We start from the raw sequence: 27,871 nt of genomic DNA, 5'->3' as shown, positions 1-27,871 counted from the left end.
CGATTAAACACAGCTTCCCCATCCCGTGTCCATACGCCCAATATCCAATACAGTATGTATTCGGCACCCCCATGATGGGAAGGTCACTCAATCCATGACTGGTCTTCATCCAGCCAACATCCCCCGCGTCCGCGGTGACAATGGTTAGAGATGCATTTATACCATACTCCAACACCACCACGACACCGGGCGCAGAGATGTCCGCCGCAACGAAACCCTGCTCGGCGTGATGTCCTCTCGCATGTTCATGCCTCTCCAAGCATCAAGTAAGATCGATGTCGATGAGAGTGCCGCCGTCGTAGCAGACGCCACCTGTCCGTGCTCAGCAAACCGTGAGCCTCTACTGTAGTTGAGTCACCCGACTACTTCGACGGTATTCTTCAACACGTCTAGACGTTCCCCCTCGCGAGCATCTCCCGGCATCGACAGCACGAACGCTCGCCACCCCACTGAGACGCACCTTGTGAGTTACAGTGATCATGGGGTTGATGCTGAGAAGGACAAGGGCAGGATCGAGATTCGGGGCAGGAAGCTCGCATACTGCGCTGTCGCGTTGCCCCATATGGTTCATTCAGTGACGCTTCGCGCGCCGTCAACTCCCTTTGATTCACCCCGTTGGGCGAGCTTAGAATTGAGTCGGCGTTAGGAGCTCATTTGAGCCAGCACAGGCATCATCAAGAATGTGCCACGCTTCGCGTTGGATGGCCACGCGTAATGGTAACGGAGGCCAAAGGCCAGGGTTGTTCAGCATCGAGGGGCAGCCCAGATATTATGTGTGTGGGGGGCGAATGGCGCCACTGTTTCATTTGGAGGCATCAGAAGAGAATCGATCCTATATAGCGCAGCATGAGGTGCAAAGCATATGACGGCTTGGTCATCGCCATGCTGCAGCTTGCTGATCAATTCTTAAAAAAAGCTGGGAATGGTGGGCAAGCTTCCTTGTTTGCTCCAGCAAAGCGATTCGCTGATCAAGGGTGATCTCTAACGCAATTAAGTCGTTCCGCGAGTAGCTGAGCAACAATTCAACCTCCCCAACCTTGGTGAAACAAGCAAATCGCAGAAACAGAGGTACACGTCACAATCTGTCGACCACGCCAAATTACATCTAGGACATAACAGAGTCCAAGGGTTTGTTACCGGCAGATGCTGGCCTCACCGCTTCCCGTCAACCCGCCGCTGTCGTCCATTCTGTGGTTTCCGCAGACCACGACGACATCCACCATAAGGCACAGGCGGCCCACCGTGGTCATTATGGACCAAGATGAAGAGTGCTCAACGCATTCGTCCAACCTCCACTTGAAAGGCACGCCATTCGAGAACACACAGCGCGCACATACAGCATCCATTGTCAAGGACGCAGCAAGACATTTACCGTACCCGCTCGTGATGAATGCTGAAGATCATGGGTTCAGGCCACGGCCACATATTGCTCGTGACGATGCATCTGTACCTAGCAGTCCGAGCAGCAGCCGTCCATCTTCGATGCAGTACTCGCCAAATCAGTATCCATACTCAATTCTTCCAGTCGCCGCTGGTCACGATACCGAAGTGACGGGATGGACCTCTATTGCGCCAAGGCGAGAAAGCCATTCAAGATCTGGACAGTCAGCCACGCTGAATCAATATTCAAGTAGCTCCTGGGATGACGCAACACATCGAAGTTTCGGTGACAACCAGCAATATCGCGATCGAGTATTCGCCATTGCGACTGGACGATCAGTCGCTCGCCCGAGCCGCGAGACGGACGCGCAATACCCCTGGTCACCAGCACCATCAGCACAACCGCTGGACGAATCGCACAAGAGCTACATGCCTCACTTGCATTCAGTTCCAGCGTACGAGACCCTCCCATTATATTCACACATGCCGCCACCAGTCTCGCCTACTGTGCCTCTTTCGCAACTTTCAGTTTCAGAACGACACATCCCACCAAGCATGGTTGGTGCATGGACCAGCACGCATCCCAGTGCTGAAGTCCAGATCAAGGCAGCGGCCTCCGCCCAAGACGGCGCTCACACCGTGAGGCTTGTGCGCGATCTTCTTCGCAGGGCATCTCCACCGCCTCTGCCGTCGGGGGAAAACAAACTTGATTCAACACTTCATCCTTCATCATCAACGTCTGCCAACGAACGAGGGTCTGCTCCTGTACGCAAGCGGCGGCGTCCTCCCTTCAGCTACTCGACCCTAATTGCCCAAGCAATTTCTTCCTCGCCAGAAAGCAAGATGACGCTCCGCGAGATCTATAGTTGGATCAGCAACGCCTATCCAGACCTTTATCAGGTCGACGGCCCCGACAGCCAAGGCTGGCAGAACACGGTGCGTCACAACCTCTCGCTCAACAAGACCTTTGTCAAGGTACCCCGTACCTCTGGCGACATGCATGAGGCAAACAGCGCACCAGCGTCGCGCGGAAAGGGCGGCTTTTGGATGATCGGTCCTTCAGCGGCAAGCGTCGCGGGCACAATTGGCCTCTCGCGTGTCCCAGTCGCTCCGACGCACACAATGAAGGGTGCGGACATGGGCATTTCTGGAGCTTCTGCCGATCTCAGAGGTGAATTGCGCTCCGAAAGTTCAAGGTCATCAGCATCTTCGTCTTCTCCGGGTAATTCTCTTCCTGGGTCCGGGTATCTCAATGAGACGCCACGCTTGCTCGCCTCACACCCCGCCGCATTCCCCGCAATGCAAAGTGGAACAGGTCGACCTCGTACGCGGACGCTGAACAGCATTTCTACCAGTCCAAGCAGCAGCGATGCTCTACGCCCAGCTACTAGTGACCCGGCCCTGCAGAGTCCCATTCAAGATTTCAGCACGATACTATCCGTTCCAACTCCTTCCGTAAGAGGAGGGGCACTCGGTCTCACCATGCGTGGACGGAGTCGTGGCTACACGACAGGAGCAGCTGACTATATGCGCATGTCTGCGGCGCGCTTCGACGCTGAGGAAGCTCAACCCGACATCGACGAGATGGTCATGCGGCACAGGCGTCCGTCGATATCGAGCTCTCCCTACTTGCGACCTTTGACATCGAGCCGATCTGCATCATCTCCGCGATTCAGACAGCTCGAACGTCTCCCACCTCCATATGCTGGAAACCGACCGCCACACGCGACCCTTCCGCCTTCCTTGGCCTTGCGCTCGATGCCCACGTCGTTGCTTTCCGATGGAGCCCATCAAGGTGCTCTCTCAGCTGTCGGGCCTTCGGTCGAGGACATGATCATTGACCAGAATAGCAGAGACCCGACAAGTGAACGCAGCGAACCTGAGGCGCCACATTTGACTTCACGCATGTCCATCAGCGGCCTCCTCAACAATTGATGCACCAAATTCTTCTGTGCGGAAACATATCCATTCACCTCTTCGGCTCGCATTGCATAGCATCGTATCGTAAGCACATGCTCGCCCCAGGGCTTGTGCCCTCCGTGAATCTTGGGTTAGGGTCTACCGATTTGGAGATGTATCCTCACAGCTTGTGTAGATACCAAAGTGTATTGGGCGCGCTACGTCATGATTTCCCTCGTGCGAGGATATCTCTGCGTCTTGCCTCTCGCATGCGTTCCAGTCGTTTCATCATGGCACGCCCGTTCCCGACTATGTCTTCCCCCTGCTTGTCGGAAGCAGAGTGAAGTGTAGCTCGCTTACCAGTGGCCTTGTCGCGAGATGCGCCCGCCGTAGCGCCTCCGGTAGCGGAGCTACTGCCACTGCTTGAACCCACGCGATTCCATAGTTCGTATGACGAAAGAATCTCTTGCACGATCTCCGCGACCAACGGCATCGACACATTCAAGGAAGCAAGGACGGTGAGAGTGTCTGGTGGTGGTACCGGTGGCTGATGAGGAATCGCTACGGTTGCAGTCGGCTGTCCAGCCCCTAATTGAGGATGGGTGGCCACACCGGGCGTGTTGGCAGGAGTGTTGCCAGACGACGTAAACATGGAGCCTACAGAACCTGGAGTAGATGCTACAGGACTTGTGGTGGAAGGGACCTGAGCGGCGAATGAGCGTATCACAGCCCCGTTTGAGGCAGTGTGATCTAATCGATCGGATGTGATGGGTGTAGCTTTGTTGTCGATACCCAGACCGACAATTCGGGAGGCCTGAGGCGATAGGGCACCAGGATTTCCAGATGCATCGGATGTAGTACCATCCTGTCCTGGTCTTATAGCTTGATTATGCAATTTTGATTGTTCCCATGCGTTTCGCGCCGATTGCATTTGGCTAATCGATGCTTCAAGCTTCTCGCTGGCAGGTGGGTGCAAGACGAGAGCCAGCAAAACGGAAGCGATGGCGATGAGGTGCGGTGGATACAGCAGCGGGATGTCCGATCTGTAAGTGTCGTTAAGAACAAACCTGGTTTGAAAGAATCATTGCCACAGTCAGTATTTCAGTTCCAAGCCAATGCGAACGTCCGAACCCACCAAGCCATCTGCAATGCCGAGTCGTCAAAATCTTCCAAACATGGCTCTTCGTCAATATCTTGCGCATCTGAAGCAGCGATAGAACCGTTGTTGACCGATCCGCCGATAATGAGTTCTCGATCTGTCTGCGAAGCGTGGCGCGCTCGCCGCAGTGCTCTGTCCTGTTCCGACCGCGAGTGCTTGCGCTTACGGGACGATGGCCCAAGGCTCTCCTTCTCTGTACTATTCACGGCACTTATTTTGCTGTCCTTAACGTTGATATTACCGATAGTGGACGCAATCTGGGCCAATGTTCGATATGGGTGGTGCAAAATGAGATCAAATTCAAGCTCCTCGAGAAGATAAAACTCCATCTCTGCGACAGCGTGGGCAGCGGTAGGAAAGCTGCGGCTGGACATGTCTGTGAGGTGGGCTCTGGAACATGAGCACAGCTGATTCTAACGCAAGGCACAGTGTGAGTCGAGCTCACCAGCGAAAACGCGACTCGCTTCGGCGAAAACGCTTCGTACGTGCACGGGACTCTCTTCGACTTTTGCCGCGACGTAGACGCATGCTGCAATGACAATGGTGAGATCAGTCGCACAGTAGCTGTTCTTTGCGTAGAATCGCTTGAAAAATACGGTGGCTGTTGCTGAAACGCGTTGTCTCAACTGCATGCGCTTTGATAGCGTCGATATGACTGACAGCAACCACAAAAACAACAGATTGTATAAGCATATAGCAAGCGAACAAGCAATTTGGGTGTGCGATCCTTACCGTTGGCACCCCAAATGCCGATCGCTCCTACTTCTTCAGGTGTCGCATAGCGCAAGTCTTCCTCACGAGCAAGCAGTAGCTGCGACCGTGTGAAGATCCACCGTTGCCTGTTCAAATGTAAGCATGGTAGCATCAGTATGAGAGTTAGATGGGTGGAAGGGATGTGATGAGTTACGCACGCGTGCGTCGAGCTCCAGAAGTTGGCCGTCATTAGTGACCTGTACAAGATTTTCAGGAATTTCGCTTGGCATGCAAGCCTCGAGGGCGCCGGCCGCCCAGCTCATCGACCACGGATGCTTTGGAGGAAGCGAAAGGCAATCTGAATAGGACTGTATTATGATGATGAAGTTCAGCACCAGAAACCACGATTCCACGAAGCACCAACCACCGTTTCTGTGCGGAACTCGCGGGCGGCGCAGCAAGAGACTGAGAAAAAACCAAAGCTGAGTGACGCGAGATTTGATTATGCGCATACGATGAACGCCTTCGCCTAATACAGATCTATCTTCTTCTGCTCGCCATCTTGCTAAATCTTTTGCATGCCCCGCGCTCAAGGCCAATGCACATCCTGGGGTGATCCATGCTGACTCGAATCGCGTGTGCGCTTGCACAGGCCACAAGGGGGTTGAAATTATGACCATGGAGCAAGTTCGAGACACGTTTCGCGCGCAAGATCGGCCCATCAAGGCTGTTGAGCAAGCTGCATTAGGAGCGGGTACCCCAAGAGGTGAACGCGCATGGCCACCAGCGAGCATTGTTGCAAAGGGAGCATCGCCCGCCAAGCCTCCTGCTTCACCCGCAGTCTTGGACACTGGTAACTTTCCGCACACAATGTAAGTCTCTGTAAGGCTGTGCGCCAAAGTGCTCTATCAATTCTCAGCATTGTCTGGCAGTGCCAGTATCTGAATCTTTGCTCTGATGCTGCAGGACACTGGTGATACCGTACCCGACGCACGAGGACGCAGAGCTGGTGCGAAAAGTCATTACTGTCGATCGAGAGCTCAAGCCGCACGAGGTGCGCAAAGAGTGGTCGGTTGAAGATGCGCCGCAGGCCACGGCGTCCTCGGACACAGCGCCGGTTGGGACAGGGGCAGGAGCGATCTTGAAGATTATGATCCATGCAGCGACTACGCGTTCCATGCGACTGAATGTGAATGCAGTGTTGGAAGATATTGCACTCATCACACGCTCCATCGCCGCGTTCGACCCGGAACGGATGCAACGGGCAGCGAACGAAGGGCTCGAGCTCGGCAGTGTAGGGAGAGCAGGGTAAATGCAATCAAGAATGTGCTGTCAGGATGAGAATCTCTGTACTCCTGTGTATGAGCGCTTGCGGCTGTGCTGTATGTATGATACAAGGAATCGTGGCCACTACTGCAATCAGAGCTTGAGTTCCCTGAGAACCTTGAGGTTTCGCTTCTCCATCTCCGCCAACACTTTCGCCTCTTGGGCCTTTTCGATCTGCTTGACCTTCCAGCGCTTCATGCGATTCGCGAGGCTGCCCTCGTTGCTAAGGTCCTTGCGCATGAGCAATTCGATGGGGAAAGCGTCCACCTGCTCCTGCGAAGGTATGTTCAGCAGCTTGCCCGTGTACTTGTCCCTGGCATCGCTGATCACCGGCATAGGGTCCAGCGCGCGCCAATCACCGCCGCTTGCTGGTCCAAAGGAAGGGGCGAGGTCGAGGTAATCGCTGGCAGCGAATGCGCGACCTCCACGCCTGGACACGTGCCTCTTCACATCCTTGTCCGAGGCCCAGGCGGAGAGAATACGCGACGAATGGGAGATCGTCTCGGCTGGTGTGGGGGCTTGTGCGATCGGCGGTGGGCGCGTCAATTTGGCATGTTGACGACGGCTGTTGGCGAATCCAGCATAGGTGCCTGCTGCATCGTCCGGAATGTCTTTCTGTGCTTCGTTCTTCTCTCGTAGCAGCTCATTCCTTCTCTTTTCGTGCGCCCCTCGCAGCACTTCTGCCTCTGCCTCACTCTCTACCGAGCTACGCTGCCGACCGAGTCGTGTTCCAAATTCAGGCGGCAGTAGGACAGGATCCTCAGGTCTCCAAGGGATCCAGCTTTCGTTGCCGACGATGGATTGGTCTGCATGCTCGATGGTCTTTGTGCGTCGCTTGGGCGGCAATGTGGGCCACGGCACTTCGATGCGCTCATAGGCGTTGGTCGAAGGATTCTGGTAGATCGCATAGCGTCGCCAGTAAAACATGCCCTTTCGCCGGTCGAACGTGACGCGGGAGCGAGTCACCTTGCGAGCGTAGATGACACGGTTTGGGGCGGCCTCTAAGTCTTTCTTGTCTAGCAGATCGTCCGGAATCTTAAGCATGAGGTTTGAATAGTGTACCGGTCGCGGGACCTCCATGACATTTGGGCCGTACCCTTTCTCTTCGCCAGCCTCGGGGTCGACGAGGCGAGGGATGACATGTCGGATATTTCTCGGGGCTAGCTGTAGCTTTGAGTTTCCTGACGCATCCTGATCCAGATCCTTCAGCCATGCCAGATTTCTCTCGCGGTCGATAGAGACGACTTTGCCTTCGCCTCGAACCTTCCTGGAGCGTCTGGATGTCTCGGCAGCACCATCTTCCGCTCCTTCATCCGTGGACGCAGGGAGCTCCTTCACTTTCCCAATGCGCACCTTGACAACATCTCCGGGGACTATGTTCCAGTAGGCTATCCGGTCTTTTGGGCGGACAAAATTGGGGGTATGTCGAGCGTACGAGGGGACCGATTTGAAGGCAAACTTGCTCCCCTTGCGCGGTGGCTCGAGATGAGCCAAGTTGCGAAGGATCGTTTTGGTCGTTCCGGGAGTTGCCATCTTGGCTATTTCCCGTCTTCGTCTTATCAAGGAGAGCACCTGGTGAGAAGTCACGAGCGTACTGAAAAGCGATACTGCATCGACTTAAGAAGAAAGCAAGGATGAGAGATCATTCGAGCCAATTGCCGACGAGCAACTCATCTCGAAATGGGCGATCCTTGCAACCCTATTTTATGGCAAAAGAAATTTGCTGCCCGGAACACGGAATGTAGCCTGCACATCACCAACTGGAAAGCAAAGCCAGCTTATGCGAGGCTGCGGAGAGCGGTCCAGCAGCCGGCTGCAAGCAGATTCTCACTTCGAATCAACCAGCTCGCTCTCATGAGAGTCTCATCGCTCATCTCGTCAGTCGTCACCAAAACGAATCTCGCTCCGCTGTCCGCAGGACGGAGTTCCATGCTCGTGACCCCCTAGACCATCGCATTTCGCACAAGGATGGGGATGGACGACCAGATTGCATGAGAATGACAGGATCATCCCCCCGAAATGGAGGCGTTGGGGCGGTGAAATGCGGCGGTGGGGCGAAAGCCAAGCTCGGAACCGGCGCGAATAACCTCGTTGCTGCATTATCCATCCGAGTCATACCCGCATATTCAACGTTCGCCCTTCACATTTCAAATCCCATTTTAAAATCAATTCATGTCGCATATTATACATAGCCAGTCGGCGATGTGAGTTGTGTCGGTTGTGAAAAGGACTGATTGTTCAACTTGTCTGCTTTCTTCCAGGTTATCCGCCAACAATGACTAGATGACTAACAATGACTTCAGAGCATCGTTTTGAATTGGTCGCCACTCTACCCTGATCCCGATTTATTGGTGTCTTTTGCCCAACAAACCGCTTTCCCTCCATTCGTCCCTGCATTCCTCCTACCCGTGTCAATTTGTTAGCTGGCCTAGCTGCGAGCGAGCTATATAAGATCCTCCCTGAACCGCGCTAATTTCCTGATATTTTTACAACCGCTTCGCCATCTCCCGCATCAGGAACAATGGCAACCGCTGTAAAACTATTTAACGCCGCGTCCGATGATCTGGACCCTATCGCAAGCTGCATGACCCTCCAGCAGAGGTGGTGGTAGCGTCCCAGAAGGCTACACATCCCTTTTTGCCAATCCAGTCACACTCGAACATGAGCGGCACAAGCCCAAGGCAGGCACCCCGCACGAGAAGCTGCAATCACGCTATACGCGGCTGGCCGTTAGCAGCATGCAGAGCACGGTCAAGGGGGAGAGCGCGCAATTGGTCGTTCGAATAAAGAATGACGGACGGAACGATATAAGCGAATGCGAAGTCGAAGGCGAAGGCGAGATGATTGGATGCGGAGGTGTCAACGAATTCAGACAGGTCGATCGACAAGATCAAGGCGTCCTCACTGATATTAGCATTATGATCAACTCTAAACACTGGCGTCGAGGGTACGCAATCGAGGGCATCTGAGCTCTCTGCGACTGGCTCTTCAGCCTCAGATCGGTATCCAATTCACCATCGATGACAAACAACGCAGTTGATATCGAGCGACCGCTCAATTCAAATGCAGATCTCAAAGGCAAGATGCTCACGACCGTATTTGCGCAAACACTCGCGAGTAGCCTGTCATTTCAGGCGCTCATGATCTCACGTGGCCTGCCAGGCATAAAAGATGAATATTGCAGTGGATTCGGACCGGAATTCGGTTTTCACATCACAAAGGCCGTCTGGACTGAGACCAGTGCGGCACGCAACCAATGTCCTGAATCGCAATCGGACAGAATAGATTTGCTGACGAGATTGACATTCAAAATGCATACATCGCCTTCGACATTGCAAATGAAATCATTTCGTGCGGCTCTACGCACACTCTGAAAGAAACGGTACCAGGATAATTCTGTCTAAATCACCCAGCGCCGCTCTTCTGCTTCTTCGCTGGGGACTTTGCAGATTGGCGCGGGCTTTGGGAGACTCTTGAACCTCCCACACGTCGGCCCTCTTCTTCTGCTTGATCCGCTCCACCTTCGTCTTCCCCTGTACTTTTTCGTTTCGTGCCCGCGGCTACTGCAGTACTCGCCTTTCTAACCCTTGGTGAGCTTACTGCGCTCGGCGGCCCAGTAGACTGAGCTTGGACTCGTCCCTGTCCTTGAGAAGCAGTGCTAGCGGTACCATCATCGCCCATATCTCCACCGCTGCCATTGACCTCACCGTTGGCCGTGCCATTGCCTATCCGGGGGCCGATGGACGACTCTGAAGTCGAGGAAGATAATGGTGGTGGCTGTTGCTGATGGTCTTGTGGCTGTGAGTGCGGCTGCGCGTGTTGCACTGACTCGGCACCAGAGCTGTTCCGAGTTTGCTGCAACTCGCGATACTGCACTGCAAATCTATGCATCGCCTCGAGCGGGCCGATGCCCTCCTGCAGACTCAAGTCCATAAGATCGCGCAGTTGGCAGATAGATTCCGTGATCTGGGAAAAGGCAGCAAGGAAAGAAGAAAGAAGCCGTCAGTCGGAAGAGAAGCTGGGAAACCGATTATTCGTATTCTGGCCCACCTCGAGGCATCGCATCGACCGCAACGTGATGCCATACTCGTTCACGGGGCATTCGGGTAGTACTGGCTCCTCGATAGTGATAGTTGGTTTCGATCCGCCTATGTCTTCATTAGCTTTTTCATCCCCGCTTGCTGCTTGGTCGCTGCCTTCTTCTACCTTAGCGCCAATAGGCGACCCCTTTTTGCCTTCCTGATGCTGGGTTTGACGATGTGATGCTACAATCGCAGCCACAGTCTCTAAAGGGATCGAATGCGCAACGGGCATGCGTTGAATCGCAGCCCGCGAAATGTAGCTCGTGTGCGATTGGCCAATGAAGTCCAAGCTCTCAAAACGTAGTTGCGTGTCGAAGCCGAGTTTCGGTCTCTGGCCGGGCGCCTCATGCACCAACATGCGCGAGTGAGGCATCAACGAGATGCGAAGTGTGCCGGTCATTTGGACCTGCCAGCCATTTTGAAACGTCGTCGTCAGCGTCGCACTGTCCGCTGCGACGATGTGGGTGACGGCAGACGATGGAAAGAGGTTGACGACACGCACGCTGGGTGGCATGCGTGGAGGCGGCGGGTACCATGGACCTGAAGAGCTGCAGGGAGATTCGCGCGTATATTCACGCGGATTGCCCAAAGTGTACTGCACCGATCGGACACCCGAATGGTAAGACGTCATGAACCAGCGGGGAAGGACGGGATTTGGGACTTCCAAGCCCCTTTGGTCCCCATTTGTCGAATTGCGCAAGATCAGACGCATCGAGCCATTTGGTAAGTAGAACTCTTCCGTGAAATCGCGCCAAAAGTCCGTGTGCAGGGTCTATAGTCATTGAAATGAAGGGGGCGTCAGGACCAATAGCATTTTCCCCTTACAGTGCTTGGAACAGCTGCTCACATCAGTACCCGCTCCCATCGCTTCAGCCATCTGTAGCACCCTGAGTATAGCTGCGCCCGGCGGGAACATTGCCACACCTTCCCGGAAAGCCGATTGTGCCACCCTCATAGTTTGCGCCGCAGCTTGCTGATCCAAAGTCAGCCTCTCAGCCCTTGCCCTCGCGACCTCCTCCGCCATGCCACCCGACGAGCCTAATGCACGAACATCCGCAGATGGAATTGCGCCACCCGCCGTGCTAGTGCTAGGTCGATGACCTAGACGGGGAAGCAGGGCCGGGCTGGGGGTTCCAAGGGCAGAAATACCCGGTGTCAGTGGCTGTATCGGCATCTGAGATGGTGCCTGTGCCGGCATTTGTTGAGGAGTTAATCCTCTGGTACTGCCCCTCCCTGTCCCGGCGCTCTGTGCCCCAGGGCTCTGCATTGCGGCAACACCGTTCGGCAGCTGATATTGCGAATGTGAGCTGGCTGCGCTGAGGGGCCGAGGTATGCTCATGGGCGTCTGAGGATGCGAGCTCTGCGCCTGCCTCGCTTGATCCATGCCATAGAAGGAGACCGGCGTCGCTTTCGTCGCAAATCCTTGCGCAGTAAGCGGCGCCATTGGTGATCGTGCTCCCATCATTGCGTCGTGTTCAACCCCGTACCGTGCTGCAAGCTGTAGATGATTCGCCGCTTGACAAGGACTCGTGTTCAATGTAATTCCTACGCGGGCAGAGATCTTCGACAACCGTGTTTTGCAGGGTATTTTCGATTGGACAATTCCTGGTGGGCGGTGGTTCCCAATATATTAAACTTTCGTCCTGAGCTTGTTTGCGACTGCGCGTACGGCGAGCGGCAGTGCGCCAGGGTTTCGTCAAAGGCGGACAACAGGTTGTGAGATAGCAACTAGCATCATCGGTTGCGTCGCGTGTGTGGATCAAATCGCACCCGTTCGCAGTGAGCGACAGCCAGAAGAATGCGCTGCTTCCTGCCTCTGGCGAGAGGCTCGATACGGATATCCGACGGGATGTATCCTGATGCAGATGCGATGGTGATGCCTGACGTGAAGCTAGGCTGACGCAACGAATCAGACCTGGATTGAGCACCAGCTCGTTACCATACGCCCTTTCGTAGGGCTAAAGTTCCACGTTGTTGTACCAGCTGAATGCTAGTGCATGCATGCACGCTGTCGACAGCCCTCCCCCGTCGATATTCGATGTCTGCCATCGAATATTGTTGGTCGTGAGGCGCGAGTTCGGAGGACGGACACTACAAATATACGATCCGCTACCGCTTTCCCATTCCCCAGTCTCCGCTTCTCCGCGCGGTGAGAACTAAGTGGCAAAGTGCGTTGGTGGGGCAAAGAATTCATCCCGCGCTCGCGTCCACCAAACACCTCGGGCCCTCAAGACCACCACACGTTTCAGCACCCATCAAACAACGTCCTACGACGTCTCACGACAACAGAACCTTGCAGGCGATGCATTCGCAACTATGGCGCTGGAGGAGCAAAACCGATTGAAGGGACATGCCATGCCATTGTATAGGCTACAAGTAATATGAAGCAACTGTGTAGAAAGCAGGCGACCTTTTGCAGCCAGCGGTTGCCGTGGCTCGGCAGCCGCGAGAAATCGACGACAAAACGGTGCGCAGACAGGTGCAAGTGCTCGAGCAGAGCCCAAAGAAGAGCCCCGCGCTCAGTGACGCTGCTTGACGCCGAAAGCGACCTGCTTCTTGCCAGGGTGCACCGCGAGTCGCTTTGCAGCATCGGGGGAGGGGGCGGCAGTGCTGTCGGTGATAGCCGGGTCCGCCGCGGCAGTGTTGGTGAGCGCGTCAACGACCTGCGCCTGCGTGACGGCCTTGTGTGCGAACTCGGGGCCGTACTGGTATTGCGTGATACCGTTGGCTTCGTCGGCCTTGTCGCGGAGCATAAGCGCGGCGTGGCCTCCGACGACGGGACGCGCGAGGAAGTGAATGTAGTGGTCATTGTCGTTCGGCCGGCCCTTAGGTGTGTCGCCCGTCGTCGTCTCGAACAGGTCCGTGAAGGGCGAGTCGGTGCGGCCGTTGGAGACGAACTTGTACAGTTTGTTGATGAACAGGTCGCGCGTGCTCTTCTTGGCCGCCGTCGCTGCGGCGAACATCTGCCAATCCGTCTTGGCCCACGTGTGCCGACTGTCGAGTGGCACGCCGTACTGGCCCGCGACGGTGGGGTACCAGTTGTCCAAAATGTTGTAGATACTCTTGGGGACGAGGCGCAGGTTGAGCAAGCGGTCGAAGTACAGGTTGTACAAGGTGCCCCACGAGCTGTCGGCCTGGTACGCGAGCTTGAGGTGCGAGCCGTCGTGGGAGATCGAATAGTTGGCCCATAGCTTGACATACGAAAGCGACGTGTTGTGGTAGCTGTTGGCGTCATCTGTCTGTCCGATCAAGTCGGCAATGTAGCCCATCGCGGAGATGCCCTCGATTCCTTTGATGGCCAGGTCCGTCTGCAAGTGGGCATGCAGGTCGGCAGAGCAAGTACGGTCAACTCGCATGCACATTGAGAGAACACGACTGTAGCGATACCAACGCACCTGGTTCGCGAGCGTGCCAGCAAAGTCGTCCGTGGAGAGTTGCTCGGCAGGGACAAGAGAATCGGAGATGAGGAAACTGGCCCACTGCTGCATGATCTTGTAGTGAGCCTTGAGAAAGGGGACGGCGGCCTTCTTGCCGACGAGTTGGGCCCAGTTAAGCGTCATTAGGATCATGTTGCCGCTCTCCTCTACCTGCATCGGCTCGTCGTTGCCGTCGTTGTGGCCAAATGCTGCCGAGGCCGTACAGGAAAGGGAAAGGTCGTCAGCGATGTTTTCCCCGAAGAAATTGCGCACGTTGCACGCCTCTCTCCGCGCCCTGTGTGCGTGTATACGCACCATTCGGGTAAACGCCCAGATCATGGACACACCACTTGTTCGGGTACAGCCCGGACTCGGTGTACTCGAAGATAGGCTTCATAAGGTCGCGCAGAAGGCTGGGGTTGAGGTACGAGAGGAGCGGGAACAGGGGAAAGATGACGTCGACGGTGGACATGTCACCGTTGGACGATATCTCCTTGAGGAAGATGAGCGTGTCGGACTTGTTATACGCGCCGGTATCGTCCTGAGAGACGGTGATCTCGATAGTGGCCATTGCCTGGCGGACGGAGAGCTCGGTGATGGCGGCGTAGTTGTCGCCGACGGCGCCGCCACCGGCGGCGTTCTGGCTGTCGGTACGGATCATCTTGTCGAATTCCATGGCGCCAGCGAGCGCGCCGGCAAAGTCGTTGACAAAGAAGGAGACAGCGTCGTTAAAGTTGGGGTACTTGGTTTGCCAGTACCCGTACCGGTCTTGCTGGTACGACTTACCCGGCGCGCCGGGGACGGGCTTGATGTAGTTGACATACGGCGTGCGCAGGTGCCCAATAGCAAAGACGAGATCGTTCTTTGCGCCAGGCGCGGAGAAGTTGACCGAAAAGGCGAATGAGTTGTCCGGCCCGCCAACAGGGCCATGGTCGAAGGTGAGATTGCCTTTCTGCAGGAACTCGCTCTGTGCGACAACGTTGTTGTTGTTCCTGCTGCTGAGGCCCGGCGTGTTTTTGACAGCGTACGCGACGCTGCCCCACTCGGCGCGCTGGCGATACTCGGTGTACACCTGCGGGTTGTTGCGCTGGATGAGGTACATGCTGGTGCCGTTGGTGTTAATAAACTGCATATTGTACGGATAGTTTTCGTAGTCGTAGTCGTGGCCCGTGACGAAGCGCTCATCAATGTCGGTGTACATCTGGATGTCCTTTCCCTTGGCCGTCTTGGGGTCTAGCTCGAAGTGCATGTACGAGAGCGGCAGCGACTGGCGCAGGTAGTCGTTCGGCGTGATGGGCGTCATGAATGTCACAGTGAACTTGACGCCGGCCGCTTTGAAGGCAAACGTGGAGCGCGTGGCAGTGTACTCCATGCTCAGCTGTTGCGCATTCGGTCCATCGGGGACGAGCGTGCCGAAGCCGTCTCCCATCCACTGGTACGTCTTGCCATTAATGCGGATGTAGCCGGTCCACCCGAGACGAAACTCGCCATCCGCACCGTAGGACGAGGTCCAGAAGGCGGGGTATTGACCGTACAGATAGCCTCCGTTGCCCTGGTGATTTGGCGGTGTAGCCGAGGAGAAAGAGCCGGATGGCAGCCAGGTGCTCAAGTCTGCCCGTATCGAAAGGAGCATGATCACGGTCCGCAAATGCTTGATCAGGGCCTGTTCTCCAAACGCAAGCAGGAGAACAGCAACTCACAAGGGCTGCGGACTGCGAGCGGGATGCTAGGCGGGTTGATGGGGCTAAAAGCCGAAGCAACGTTCTGCTTCACGAAACTGATAGAGTCTGATGCTGGCCTAACGCTACTGCTTTCGCTCCCAGCAGCAGCCTTGGCGGCCGGCTTTGCCTGCTGCTGGGAGACAGGCAGCAGGCTGAAGGGTAGGTTGTTGGCGAGGCCGTTGATGAGGTGCGCGACGCTGGACTTGTGCTGGTCCTGGTCCTTTTGCACGCGCCACGCGACGCCGCCGCCAGACTTGTCGACCGGCTCGCTGTACGTCGCGCTCGACGGAATGTAGTCAGCAGCGAGGTGCTTCTGCCCGTCAGGTCGCGTCAGGTCCGCCAGCGTCTGCAGTGCCGGCGCGGAAGGGTTCTGCAGGCCGGCCAGCGCCGTGGAGGCAAGCAGGGCGAGAAAGAGCGCGCCGCTGAGCGTGCGCATTTTGGCTGTTGTTTCTTTCGAGGTAAGAGCTGGCTTGCGTGATGATGGTACCAAGTAGATGTGCGGATGCATATGCAGTGCAGGAGTTCCGTGCCCGGCCGATGTCTTGTGTCTATTCGGTCCTCGGAACTAAGTGGAAGACGTACTAGTAATGACCGTGACACAGCGCTATTATTCCAAAGTAGGGGGCAGGCGAGCAGGGGGTGGATCAGGCGATGATCTGAGGGTGGAAGGCAAGGGATGGAGGCATTAGAAAAGGAGGCGGAGGATGATGGGATGGTACGGGATGAATGAATGAATAAGACGAGCAATGAGAAGATAATGGCCAGGATGGTGATCAGCGTCGTCAAACAGAGGGCCATGTGCGCATCTATGCCCCGATCTGGCAGACGGCGTTGCGCATGCCTGCTGCAATTTGGCAAAGGAAAAGCTACGGGGTCCCAGCGACAGCAGTGCTACACATTGGCTCTGACGCTCCTATTGTTGCACCTAGCACACCCAAGTCAGAGCCGCAACAAAGAACAGACCCCTCTCTCTCCATCCATGACCGCCCTCGCAGCAGCCTATCTTTGCGCAATATATCCGCCGATCCGACAGAACAGCGCCTTGTCGCCTTCATCAGGCAGCTTCACTCACATCTCTACAGGATCGCACTTGCTGCGTTCCCAAAACGAGGTTGGGCAAACCCCCAAAGCACTGAAGACGCGTCCAGGCACACACCTGTCCACACCTTGTTCAATTTAACCTCCCTTCACACAATAGCGCGGCGCTGCAACAACGAAGAGACGCATTCGAGGCTCATACCACCCTTCTTTCCTATCCGCACGCTCCCAATGGGTCGCTTGTTGGGTGTGTGTTGATGCGACACAATGTGATTGCTAGTGCACACACCTTGCAATGACTGTTCCTCATTTGGCGCTCCCATCGGGGCGCGACGCTGAGATCGTGCGCGGTAATGGTGGGGGAAAGGAACAGACTACGTACGGCACGCACTACGGATCCACGCTAAAAACCCCTATTATTCTCCCGCCAAGTGCTCGCCAAAAAACAAGAGTAGGAATGGAGTGGAGTGTCCACAGATGTGCTGGGGAGAGCACCCCAGCATGTCTACTGTGTCCAGGCCTCCTCAGTGTCAACTGCCCGTTCCTGTTGTGAGCGGGCAGAAAGCGGTGTGAGCCACCAGGTCAGCTGTGCGGGGTAAGTGGCGCAGAGCCCGCGTTCCTTTGAATTCGACTCGCACATTGGCTCCTGGGGCGCCCAGATCGCGTTTCCACGCTGAACTTGTGCTCCAGCCACCGGCGCTGCAGTGCAATGCCCCTTGCACCCTGCAGGGCCCTTTTACTTTACTGCCATTGCGGGTGCAGGAGAGTACATCACGATATGCACATCGCTTGCGAACACAACCCTAACTCGGTAGAATTCTCAAAGTGCTGTCAAGTGTGAAGCTACGTTGCTCGCCGTCTTCTGACGGGATTGGGATTAATGACGGTATATTAATTGATTGTATGCCGTAGATGTGAGAAGTATGTCTAATAGGGTCGAGTGCCCAATATGTCCGCTGGCTAATGAGCACGAGCGCGATGGCATGCCGTCCCTTGGCAATTTGTAGGCACGTGGCCCGCGCCCATCCGTGCCGCCCGCCCTCTTACCCATTCGCCGAGCAGATCTGATACATGAAAATGCAACGAGCGAATGAATGAAGGAATCATTCCCAATCATTTTCTCCTTCAGCGTTTAGCTGCTGACCAGCCTCGAAGCGGAAAAGATGGAGGGAGGCTTACGCGCGCAGTCCACGGCTTCCAAAGCCGCCTCCGAACGCGCGCGGCTCAGGCCCTGACTCTTCGTTTGCAGACGATGAAGACGGCATCTGCAGCAAGGGACTGGTGTTCAACTCCCCGCCGTCACCTACAGTAGCAGTGGCGAGTGTCTCTTTGGCTTCCTGCTGCTGTCGATGTGCCCGCGCATAAGCATGCAGCGCGCGATCGAGTAACGCGTCCTTCTCTCCTTCCACATCTTCTTCCTCGTCCTCTTCGTATACTTCCTCCTCGAACATGCCAGTGTCTGCAGGCTGGCGACGATCGAGCAGAGCACGCAGCGCGCGGCGCACATGCGGCTCAGCGACATTGATCACGACGCCTTGCAGCGCATCCTCGAATCCCTGCGGATCCCGGCGCAGCGCCGCCACTATCTCCTCCACTTTGTCCTCCGCCGCTGTCCCCTCCGCTCCAGCTGCGGCAGCTTCGCGCTTCTGCGCAATGACTTGCTCCAGCGCAAGCTCGCGCAGCGCGAGTTCATGCAGCGCGTTCGAGACCGAGCGCGCTAGCTGCAGCTCGCTCGCGGCTTGGTGCGCGCGCAGCAGCGCGTGCTTCTGCACGTTCGTCATTGCGCCGATACGTGTCCCGCCTTCGCCGCCAATGTACGGCATCTTCGGGCTGCTCGCGCCGTCGCCACCGGTGCTCATTTTGGCAGCAGCGGCGAGGCCTGCAAGTTTCTGTGCACCCTCGTCGTATTTCCAGAATTTCTTCGGGCCGTGCCCAGGCTGTGTCCAACGTCCGTTCTTCGGCACCAGCAGTGGGTGCGCCTCGGTGGTAAAGACATAGTCCTGACGAACAAAAACAGCACGCAGCCATCAGTGCACAGCACCGATAAGACGACGCCGACCGGCAAACTGTCACCGACTACTCACATCCAGACTGATGAGATCTGGCGGGCTAAAGAGCAGGTAGTAATACTTGAAAGTCTCTGCAAACGCAAAGCTCTCCATGTTGTCCATCTTAGTTACGGGTACGCGATTGACGTCGACGATGCCCGCGAAGCCGCTCTCGGTCATCGAATGCGTGACCCAGCTGGCGAACATCTGCCATCCGCGCTCCTGCCACACTTCATCGCCGGTGATGCGCCACATGTAGAAGACTGACTCGATTGTCTCTGGCCGGTTGCGATAGTCGCCGTTGGCGCCCCTGACGCCCACCTGCGGGTTCCCGCGCGCACGGCCGTGGCGGTCCGCACCGTTGCTTGTTGCTGCACTCATGACGTCGAAGCGGTCGGGGTCTCCAGTCTGGTAGAAGGTTATGTCCTCCGGCCCGATGCCCGTCAGCGTCGAATTGTACGACCAGTAGCACGTCTCGGTCAGGCGAGTGGCGTCATGGATGTCCTCCGCTCGGTCCGGCAGCAGCTTGGCGCCAAGGCCGACCATTGCGCCGCTGAAGCAAGCAAGATGCTCCAGCTTGGCAGTGTACGACGTCCCCGTCGAAATGCCGACGAGCAGCAGCAACGTGTTCGGGACCGAATCGACAACAGAGTAAAGGAACTTCTTGGCGTCCCTGATCGCGTGCGAGTACATGTGCTTGTACTGGTCCACCCTGCCGCCGAGCAGCTGGTACTCCTTGATGAGATATTCGTAGTACGAGTCCGCCATGCCACCGAACGAGTAAAGACCGTACATGTGCTTGGAGTCGGGGCTGATGTTCGTTGGCAAGAGAGTGCCGAGACGACCCGAACTGGTGATGTTGTGATTGAACCAGTCCGTGGTGCGCTGTACCTGATCAAAGTACGTCCTATTCCCTGTTGCCTGCCAGAGCCTCGTGAACTCAAGCAGCAGGCTCGTCGCTTCGGAGAGGATGACACTGTCCGAGCTGGCCGGGTTGGTGTCTCCCATTCGGAGCCGGCCGACGGGGACGCCACTCATCGTCTTGAAAGCAGGCATGATCAGCTGGCCAAGCTCTTCGGCGCGGTCACGCATAAGCTCATCACCGGACAAGTCGTATGCGGAGAGTAAGCCGCCGAGGTAGCGAATGGCTGTCTCAAACACAGGGATGCGCCCGTCGGAGCTGCCATACGCACTGCGTTCGCCGCTTATCAGGGTGAAGTCGATATCGTGCACGTGCTGTCTCGCGTAGTTGTACTCGGCGGGTAGATCCATGACGAGCAGCGTATCGAGCGCATCAACAATCGTTGCGCCCCATCCGTTGAACGGATCAGATGATCCATTGCTAAGCGGCTTGAGTTCGTCGTGACCCCACGCATACTTTTTGTAGCCCTCCCAGCTTCTTACAAAAGCATTCTTCACCAGCTTTTGCCTATGCCGGATCAGCGCATCCCTCTGCGGGCTGCCTTGCTTGCCAGAGAACTTGTCCGGCGCCGGGAAAGCAAATTGGACTTTTGGCAGCGGCTGGACGCGGCGCGTCTCGTTGAGATCGGCAAGGGGCGGCTGCCACCCTGCGTAGCGCGTACCCGTGCGGAAGTCCGGAGCCTGCGACTGCTCGCTCGCCTTGAATGTATCCTCGAACCGCGTCGTCGAGCCGTTCTTCTCCACGCTCCAGTTGTGGGGCGCGTGCAGAGCCTCGGGTACGCGAGCTGCCAGCGCCGGGCGTGGTGGAGGTTGTGAGGCTGGTGCAACTTCGATCATGGCGAGCAGGGCCGAAGGGATGATACCCGCGTGCGGATTGCCATTCGGATAGAGCTGCGCGACATCAGCTAAGCTGTCGTAGTAGTGCGGTGGGAAGTTCAAGTGAGAAAGGGGTGGAATGTTGGCAGAGATGCTGGAGCCTATGCTAGGGACGGGCATGGGTGGTGGCGCTTCGTGTGCTGCTTTTTCCGGAGCATGGAAGCTCGGTATCCACTCTGCAAAACATGAAGCGTGTCAGCGACAGCACAGGGAGTAAGAGAACGCCAGCGACAACTGAGGCACTGGGACTCACCCTCCAGTCCGAGCTTTCGCATCCTGTCTTCGCCCAACAATTGCGACTTTAGGAGGTAGACTGGTGTGATGGTGCAAACAACCAAAACGAAGAGAACGCATGATAGTGTCCGCCTTGTGAAGAGGGTGCGCGCAAAGCTACCGCCTTGACTTGTAGCCGGTGTGAATCCTAACGAGAGTGGCAAGTAGCCATTCCTGTCGCGAACGCTTTGAGGCGCCATTTTGTCGTGAGTCTCTGCCAGGATGGAAGACTCTGGTGTTGCTAGTGCCTTTGCTGTTGTTCCCCCTCCTGCGGGTACTGCTGAGCTCGTTACTGTGCCGGCTATCTGTTCTGTGGTAGAAAGCAATTTCACAAAAGCGAAAGGATCTGATGTCGGTGAATCCTCGCTCCTGCTCGCGTCACTCAATAATCGCTCGCTGATGTCCGCGTTGGTATCACTACCGGGTCGAAGAGCGCGACATGCATGGGTCCCCCGCCTCCTGAGCTCTGAATCAGCTTGCAGCGTGGTGAATGTTTGTCGAGCAGCACGTGGATCAGAGTTCCATGATGCTGCGGGCGAATACGATGATAGATTGACGTCGCTGTTACCTTCCTTGTTGGCAGGGACTGATGACCTAGGTATAGCTCCGAGCGCTGGCGAAGGCGTTCGAGATAACTTACTACCTCTGCCGCTGGGGTTTAGGAGGGGAGATGGCGGGTGCGAGTGGTAAGGCGAAGGCGAAGATGATAGAGAAGTCAGGCTTAGGGCTTTGCGTGGCCGCGAAGGCAGCGGCAATGACAGCGTCAGTTGCGCCGGGGACAGGGTTGCTGAAGGCGACTCCACTTTGCCTGTCTGCCTGAAAATCGCTTGGAAGCGTCTGTCCAGGTTCTCAATGCGCCGAGCTGGGGCTCATCAGACCACCAGCGAATGAGGAGAAGATTGTGGGGAATAATCCAAGGGATGGATAGCCTCGTCTACTATCGGCACAATGTAGCAGAGACAGCTGCTACAAGCTTAACCTGAAATGCAGATGCCATCCCAATGCGGATGCAAATGGCGTCTAATTAAATAATGTTGGCGGGAACTAGCTTCCGCGTGTTGTGGAGTCCCGCCGCGCTCGTTTCCATCTCCGCGCATGGTTCCTTTGCTACCTTCCATATCTTCGATTAAGCCGGCGAACGTATTCCACACAAGTCTGACAGACCCTCGGCTCAGAGGGAGCTGCGGGAGTTGGGCCGACCCCTGGTCACCGAAGCTGTGTGGCTGGGTGGGTGCAAAATGAAAGAACTCATCCGAAGCGAGAGATGCCAAGCGTTGGGCTGGCATCGCAGCGGACCGAAGGGCTTGGTAGAGTCAGTAATACTTGGCTGCCTACAGTTCACCGCATCACGCGCATTGCACAGATGTAGAATTGAAGATCATGGAAATTGGGGAAGGCAAAAGAAACCAGATTTCAGCAGCCAGCAAAACTGTGCCAACAAATCGAGAGATTGAAGAAAAGAAAAGTAAAGGAAATATGGATTGCCTTGGATTTTGACAAAAAGCTCGATGAAGCCATGGCATAAAACTGGACGCTTGTTGAAGTACTGTGATCGTCCGGTCTATATTGAGACATGTCGAAACATTCGTCAAGCTGCAATGTGTTAGCAAGCCCGACTTCCAAGGATTGAATAGATGCGTTTTGAATCGATGAGGTATAGGGGAAATCCTGTGTGACGCGATTCAGCTTCCCAGGCGAGCTCGGAGCCGTCCAAAATGAGTGGTGACGCAAGGCTGTTGTTGAAAGGCTCACATGCCCTAGGAGGCACGAGGGAGAACAATGCAAAGAGAAAGGGGTAGAGCACGCTGGAATCGTGCTGGGTGCATCGCTTTCGGGGCATGTATATATACTTCTCTCTCCAAAGAGCAATTCCAGCATTCAATGGTCAGCGGTCAGCTTTCAGTGCTGCGCTGACTCCCTGTGCCCATCCCTCGTATTCCACCAAGTAGGGATCCAAGGCTTGACCGCGAGCACACTCCCATCAGGTGTCTGGACCGTCATGTGCAACCCGCCTTCCTTGTGCACATCTGCGTCCTGTCCTTCATGTCGCTGCGCGCCCTGTGCGTTACCAGCGCGAGAGGGCCCGACCCATCGCTCGACTTGCTCGAGCCGCAAGCACGCGAGGCCAATGTTGTGCACGCCCGAGTAGAGCTTCCCAGCCGATCTACCGCGGCTGGAACCTGCGGGCGTGGAATCTCCTTCGGCATGTGATGATGTAGGTGACACAGCGGACGCAGCAGGCGACGAACGTACTTCCGAACCTGGCTTTGGCAGAGCACGGTCGAAATCTCTGCTCACTTGCAGAGCTATCGGCGGTCTAGGCAGTGCATTGGGGGTAAGGGCTGTTAGCGGATTTCCTTGTCGGTACGTGGCTGAGGTCAACTCACTTCTCGGACGGGTCATACAGCGAGATGGGCAGGAAGCGTTTCCGGACAACGCCAGTATGATGCGTCCTCGCCGTCAGCTCTTGTCCAACGTAGCAACCCTTGCGAAAGTCGACTGGAAGTACAAGAAAACGGTCGCGTCATCTTCTCAGTTTAAAGGCGGCGCGCAAAAACGTAGATTGCAGCTTACCCCCGCCCATGTAGTCTAGGTTGACCTCTAACGGTACGGCGTGCTCGAAGAGGATGTCTTGCGAGCCTTCTGGCACTCCCTGCAAGATCCGATGGATGGTATACGCTTCTCCGTGCCGATCTGATGGCTCGAAGGTAAGCTTTGTGCATTTGCGAGAAAGCACACGAAAGCCCATTTTTGGCGCTCGGTTGTCCCTGAGTATAAGTGCATTGGCCTCCGATGCTAATCTGTGCGGACCCAGTGCCGGCGAAAGCAATTGGCCCACTTGCCATTCGTCGGTGACGTCTGCGATCTTGACTTTGCTCCGCAGCTTATATTTCTTGATGAAGCTGAGGATCTGAGGGCCGATGCGCGTATCATGCTCTACCAAAACTTCTGGGTCGTCGTCAGCAGATCCAGCCGGCAGATGCAAGAAGACGTCGGCGACCATGCGTCCTTGCGGCGTCATGAGCGCAGCATACAAGGCGTCGTGTACCTCGCCCCACGCCTGTTGTTGCTTCAGGCGCCGTTCCAGCTTGGTCACGTCGTTCGAGAAGAGACCTTGCAGTAGCTTGAAAGTATCCCGGCCTCTCATTGAAAGCACGCCGCGATGTGGCACACAAACGTACATGCTGCTGCTGTTCGCCGACTCGTTTGTCAAGCCGCCTGGCCGTTGCCGCATTGAAGAGGCAGAGACGATCGCGCGACAGCTGATGGAAAAGCGGCAACGCGAAATGGAGACACATTTCTTCCGCTGTATTTGTTGGAGCGAACGGATATGTTGGAGGAGACCGAAGCCCCGACTTGGCAGCGCGGAAAGCATGGTGTACACGCTTAAAGTCATGCTGAGCAAAGCGTTTCAAAATGTTAGAGTCCAAGGCTGCGCATAGAACATGACTCGTCGGAAACCAGGGCGTGTGCTTCGTGCGAAGACCTCGTTACTCAGCACTCATCTTCAGCTTGGGTTGGTTGAGTGCGAGCAGAGTCAAGATGTGAAATGTTGGATGTAGCGAAGAGCCATGAGATGCATTTAGATCGCGGTTGGCGACTGAGTGATGGTATGATGAGTCTGAGTCGAAAAAGCGGAACATTGCGTCGATGACCTCATCATATACGACCTGTCAGGCTGTGTCACCTCCCGCCTGATTATGACTGAGCTGCTTGCCCTCTTTCTGATGTACCATTTTCGTATGTCATCGGTTCACCATTGCTCTGTTTCGTTGACCATCCTATGACAATTGGAGATTACTGTTCTCATTACATTCAAGGGCTACCTCCCTATGCCAACAGAGTCTAACTCATGCTGGAAGTAGTAGATTCGCTCGTCTTCGCTCCTGAGCTCACGATTGGCAGGTTGCTTGGTCTGATCCCCACACTTGATGGTCATATTCGATTATAGCATGGTGCACTGTCCAAGCATTTCAGGCGCATACGGGTAGAAAGCGTTGTGGCCGACGGGCATGGGCCTTGGTCATGAGCTGTCCCACAAATAGAGCGAGAACATCAGCTTCTGTGTGATGACGTCCTTTTCTTTGAAAATGTAAATGCCCAATATCTGCTGCAAAGCGCAAGGGCCAGATGGGCGTTCGAAAGATAAATACCCAGGAGGATTTGGATACCGCCTACGTCAAAGTGTCTGTGATAAAAATCCGTTGGCAAGATGCGGTACTAATTAGCCCACGCTGTGTTCTCTCGTATTTGACACTGCAGCACCCAAAGCTTCTGGACGCTTGTAAACTCGCTGTCGACCTCGTTAATGCCAAGGGGGATGCTTGAGACGGGGGGAAAGGAGCTCTCAGAATGTTCCCTTTAAGACAATATCTTCCATCTGATAACCCGCATTCGATGATGTCTTCGAATAGCTCAATTGGTTACATGATATTGGCACCGCTGAACCTGATGTCCACGAGGTACCAGGCGTTGAGATGAGCGTCGGACGAAGGCATTGGTCTGTGTTTTTAGGACTGAGCAGGTATACAACAAAGAGCATGTGGCTGACCCGCCCGGCTTTGATATCTTGTCGAAACAAAATCGAGGGGGCGAGCACCCTCACTCCGGCACCGAAGCTGAATGAACATCATTGATGAGCACTTTGTATCTCTCTCCCCAAGTCCATGTCTGTGAATGATGAAATTCGCCATTTGTAACCGATAAATCGCAGTGTGTGGAGGGAAAGCATGTTATGATACATGCAATAGCAGCCCTCGGCTTTGTCCATGCATCTGCGAAAAGTGTCTTGAAGTTCAATTGATATCGACCGTGATGGCTCGTAATGTAGCGTAGTGTTCTCAAAGGGGATTTAAGTCAAATGAAAGAACATCAGCTGCACCAGCATCACCAGCATTGGCAGCGGTAACGGTGACGTTGTAGAGTGGCCATCCTTGTCGAACCCTGGTAATGAGATGTGATGAAGCTACTGTCGAAGCTGGGACTCGGTGTACATGCACGATTGGGCTACCATGACCAAGTTTGCAGCGCAGGTTTCTTCAGGTGGTACGGCGCGTTGTGCATACAGCTTCCCTACGCTCTGGCTCCATTCAGATCGAGGTGAGATTTGCAAGATGACGGATAGATCCTAGGTGACCGTCGAGTTCTCCGAGAGCCATGGTTCATAAGCATTCGTGTGATGGAAGTAAGACCAATGCTCGCGTTCATATTTGTTTATTTATCGAGTGTGCTTTGGGAGATTTCAACAAATCAGATTTGAAATCGCTGCGTAAATGGCGACAGTGCTATGTATTTTGCGAGGGACTAAATCAAGACTGCCGCAACTACTTGCAGAACCACTCTCTTGTTGATAAGCAATTGGGCATCATCAATTTCTCCTATCAATTGAAATTGTACCATCAATCTGGTTCGTCCGATATCTCATGTCTTAGGCGTCATCCGTTGCAAGGTCCTTGTCCAGTAACAGACTGTGCTTGTCGGAATATCCGGAGCCAGCCCCAAGGAAGTCGGCCACGCGGGTGGGCATAACGTCTATCTTTCTCGGCCGGTCATGACTGCCCCCCGCCCCGTCAACCACTACATCCATCGATTGGCCGGCACGGCGAAGCCCTGCCTTGTATGCTACCGCCCTTCGCCACATGTGCTCGTCTCTCAGTCATTGCCGGCGGAGGACTTCTTCTACGTTTGCGAATCGCACCTGTCCGATCGGCACTTTGCCTCGCAGATCGCTGATCATTCAGTTGCTTTGGCCGGCTTGCCCTGCGCCCAAGTATTGCCAGAGAAAGTGAGCCAGGCGGAGATCAATAAGATTAAGTTAGAGTACGAGGAACGGCAGAAGAAGCGAGAAGAGGCTGCGAAATCCAAGATTGACGAAGAGGGGAAAGAGAAAGGGGAAGGAGACAAAGCAGACAAAGACAAAAACAGGAACAAGAACAAGAACCAGTCCTGGTTTTCCGGCTTGTCGTCCCTGCTCGATTCGTCCGCAACCGGAGATAGTCCATTCAGTGCCCCAGCGAATTCAAAGCCAACGACAACATATGGCACTGCGCCAGGCAAGACAGAAGGTAAACATGACCGGTACACGCTCCATCGAGACTTCTATAACATGCGATTCGACGCTTACAAGAAACGCGACGCGATTAAGAGGGCAAAGGAGCTTTCCATGCCGGCTGCACCACGTGGAGAACTCAAATCCCAGCTAGCGCCGTCAAAGCCAGCAGCAGGAAGTGCAGCGTGACCGCCTTGATAAGATCCATGTCGGGAATCGGCGGGCGTACAATCTCCTCCGGTCTCGGGTGGACGCTTTTCAACATGTTTTCCTACAAGATCCCGCTCTACTCTCCCTTTCGCCGCTGTGTGGGATTTGCCTTCGTTACATTCACCAAGGCTCACTAGGACAAAGCATCGACATGCCCGGCTGCGATGTTTCAGACGCTGAGAACACCTGTGTTTGGCTTGGCTTGGGTTCGGGCCCGGCAGCCTTCCGGCTCGATCGTACCACAACCGACGATGGGGAACTAAGTTTTGGGTAGCCATAGTCAACATGCTGAGGGAGGCCTTTCGGCGACTTCGTCCTCCTCTAAATTTCTCGTCACAGGGCTGGCAAGGCGACTTGAACGACGGGGTGACCAATTCGCCGCTGGACTTCGTCCGACGGATGAACTAGTGGCGTATACATTTTAAGCTTCAGCACAAAGGCGAAGGGCAACTGACGCCAAGCAGCAAAGGGCAGTAGCATGCCCGCATTCATGGATACCCAAAATCAGGATTACAACGAGGGCCTGCTGTGGAGGGGTTGGATCTAGACCTTGGGGTATAGGCTGGTGCTCTTCTTTCCGGAACATCGCTCAGTGGGTGTTAAGTGGGTGTCCAAATTGTGGCATCGCCTCATATCTGCCTTTTATTTAATGTATGCGCATGGCACATGCACAGAGCTTGCTCCAAGATGTCTTATGGGGAACGAGGCCATATCCCCCCTCTTTGGGGAATCAGATTACCAGAAATCAGAACGACGATTGCCTTCACATACTTTAACAGT

General features: G+C 55.3%; 10 protein-coding genes across 10 annotated transcripts; 4 read left to right on the top strand and 6 right to left on the bottom strand.

The window, feature by feature from the left end:
- Nucleotides 1-2,136: 2,136 nt before the first annotated feature.
- Nucleotides 2,137-2,310, top strand: K437DRAFT_207768 (uncharacterized protein; the record flags this gene model as incomplete). Its single annotated transcript, XM_013390043.1, has 1 exon — nt 2,137-2,310. A coding segment is annotated over one exon (174 nt), but the record flags the coding sequence as incomplete, so codon positions are not given.
- A 1,019-nt stretch (nt 2,311-3,329) lies between these two features.
- K437DRAFT_272354 (uncharacterized protein) lies at nt 3,330-5,493 on the bottom strand. The gene is made up of 5 exons (XM_013390042.1): nt 5,350-5,493; nt 5,171-5,277; nt 4,884-5,093; nt 4,415-4,814; nt 3,330-4,346 (listed from the first exon to the last, which is right to left on the bottom strand). The coding sequence occupies exons 1-5, from the start codon at nt 5,379-5,381 to the stop codon at nt 3,503-3,505; spliced, it is 1,593 nt and encodes a 530-aa protein (XP_013245496.1). The 5' UTR covers nt 5,382-5,493; the 3' UTR covers nt 3,330-3,502.
- A 611-nt stretch (nt 5,494-6,104) lies between these two features.
- On the top strand, nt 6,105-6,443 carry K437DRAFT_220232 (uncharacterized protein; the record flags this gene model as incomplete). Its single annotated transcript, XM_013390041.1, has 1 exon — nt 6,105-6,443. A coding segment is annotated over one exon (339 nt), but the record flags the coding sequence as incomplete, so codon positions are not given.
- A 45-nt stretch (nt 6,444-6,488) lies between these two features.
- Nucleotides 6,489-8,048, bottom strand: K437DRAFT_254059 (uncharacterized protein). The gene has a single exon (XM_013390040.1). It carries the CDS (start codon nt 7,988-7,990, stop codon nt 6,551-6,553), a length of 1,440 nt encoding a protein of 479 aa, XP_013245494.1. The 5' UTR covers nt 7,991-8,048; the 3' UTR covers nt 6,489-6,550.
- Nucleotides 8,049-9,862: 1,814 nt separating this feature from the next.
- On the bottom strand, nt 9,863-11,983 carry K437DRAFT_266502 (uncharacterized protein; the record flags this gene model as incomplete). Its single annotated transcript, XM_013390039.1, has 3 exons — nt 9,863-10,423; nt 10,508-11,311; nt 11,387-11,983. The coding sequence occupies 3 exons, from the start codon at nt 11,981-11,983 to the stop codon at nt 9,863-9,865; spliced, it is 1,962 nt and encodes a 653-aa protein (XP_013245493.1).
- A 912-nt stretch (nt 11,984-12,895) lies between these two features.
- Nucleotides 12,896-16,348, bottom strand: K437DRAFT_175422 (DUF1793-domain-containing protein). Its single transcript, XM_013390038.1, has 4 exons — nt 15,656-16,348; nt 14,271-15,566; nt 13,935-14,164; nt 12,896-13,847 (listed from the first exon to the last, which is right to left on the bottom strand). The coding sequence occupies exons 1-4, from the start codon at nt 16,182-16,184 to the stop codon at nt 13,059-13,061; spliced, it is 2,844 nt and encodes a 947-aa protein (XP_013245492.1). The 5' UTR covers nt 16,185-16,348; the 3' UTR covers nt 12,896-13,058.
- On the top strand, nt 16,232-16,867 carry K437DRAFT_254056 (uncharacterized protein). Its single transcript, XM_013390037.1, has one exon. The coding sequence runs from the start codon at nt 16,434-16,436 to the stop codon at nt 16,854-16,856; it is 423 nt and encodes a 140-aa protein (XP_013245491.1). The 5' UTR covers nt 16,232-16,433; the 3' UTR covers nt 16,857-16,867.
- A 1,022-nt stretch (nt 16,868-17,889) lies between these two features.
- Nucleotides 17,890-21,032, bottom strand: K437DRAFT_261253 (glycoside hydrolase family 47 protein; the record flags this gene model as incomplete). Its single annotated transcript, XM_013390036.1, has 3 exons — nt 17,890-18,714; nt 18,799-20,735; nt 20,813-21,032. The coding sequence occupies 3 exons, from the start codon at nt 21,030-21,032 to the stop codon at nt 17,890-17,892; spliced, it is 2,982 nt and encodes a 993-aa protein (XP_013245490.1).
- Nucleotides 21,033-22,731: 1,699 nt separating this feature from the next.
- On the bottom strand, nt 22,732-24,016 carry K437DRAFT_220294 (Aminomethyltransferase folate-binding domain-containing protein; the record flags this gene model as incomplete). The annotated part of the gene is made up of 3 exons (XM_013390035.1): nt 22,732-23,149; nt 23,220-23,331; nt 23,407-24,016. 3 exons carry the CDS (start codon nt 24,014-24,016, stop codon nt 22,732-22,734), a joined length of 1,140 nt encoding a protein of 379 aa, XP_013245489.1.
- A 2,367-nt stretch (nt 24,017-26,383) lies between these two features.
- Nucleotides 26,384-27,070, top strand: K437DRAFT_266498 (DUF1742-domain-containing protein; the record flags this gene model as incomplete). Its single annotated transcript, XM_013390034.1, has 1 exon — nt 26,384-27,070. The coding sequence occupies one exon, from the start codon at nt 26,384-26,386 to the stop codon at nt 27,068-27,070; it is 687 nt and encodes a 228-aa protein (XP_013245488.1).
- Nucleotides 27,071-27,871: the final 801 nt, after the last annotated feature.

The sequence above is a fragment of the Tilletiaria anomala genome (assembly GCF_000711695.1).
Source record: "Tilletiaria anomala UBC 951 chromosome Unknown K437scaffold_8, whole genome shotgun sequence".
Taxonomy (NCBI): domain Eukaryota; kingdom Fungi; phylum Basidiomycota; class Exobasidiomycetes; order Georgefischeriales; family Tilletiariaceae; genus Tilletiaria; species Tilletiaria anomala.
This window is presented reverse-complemented; position numbering and strand designations above follow the sequence as displayed.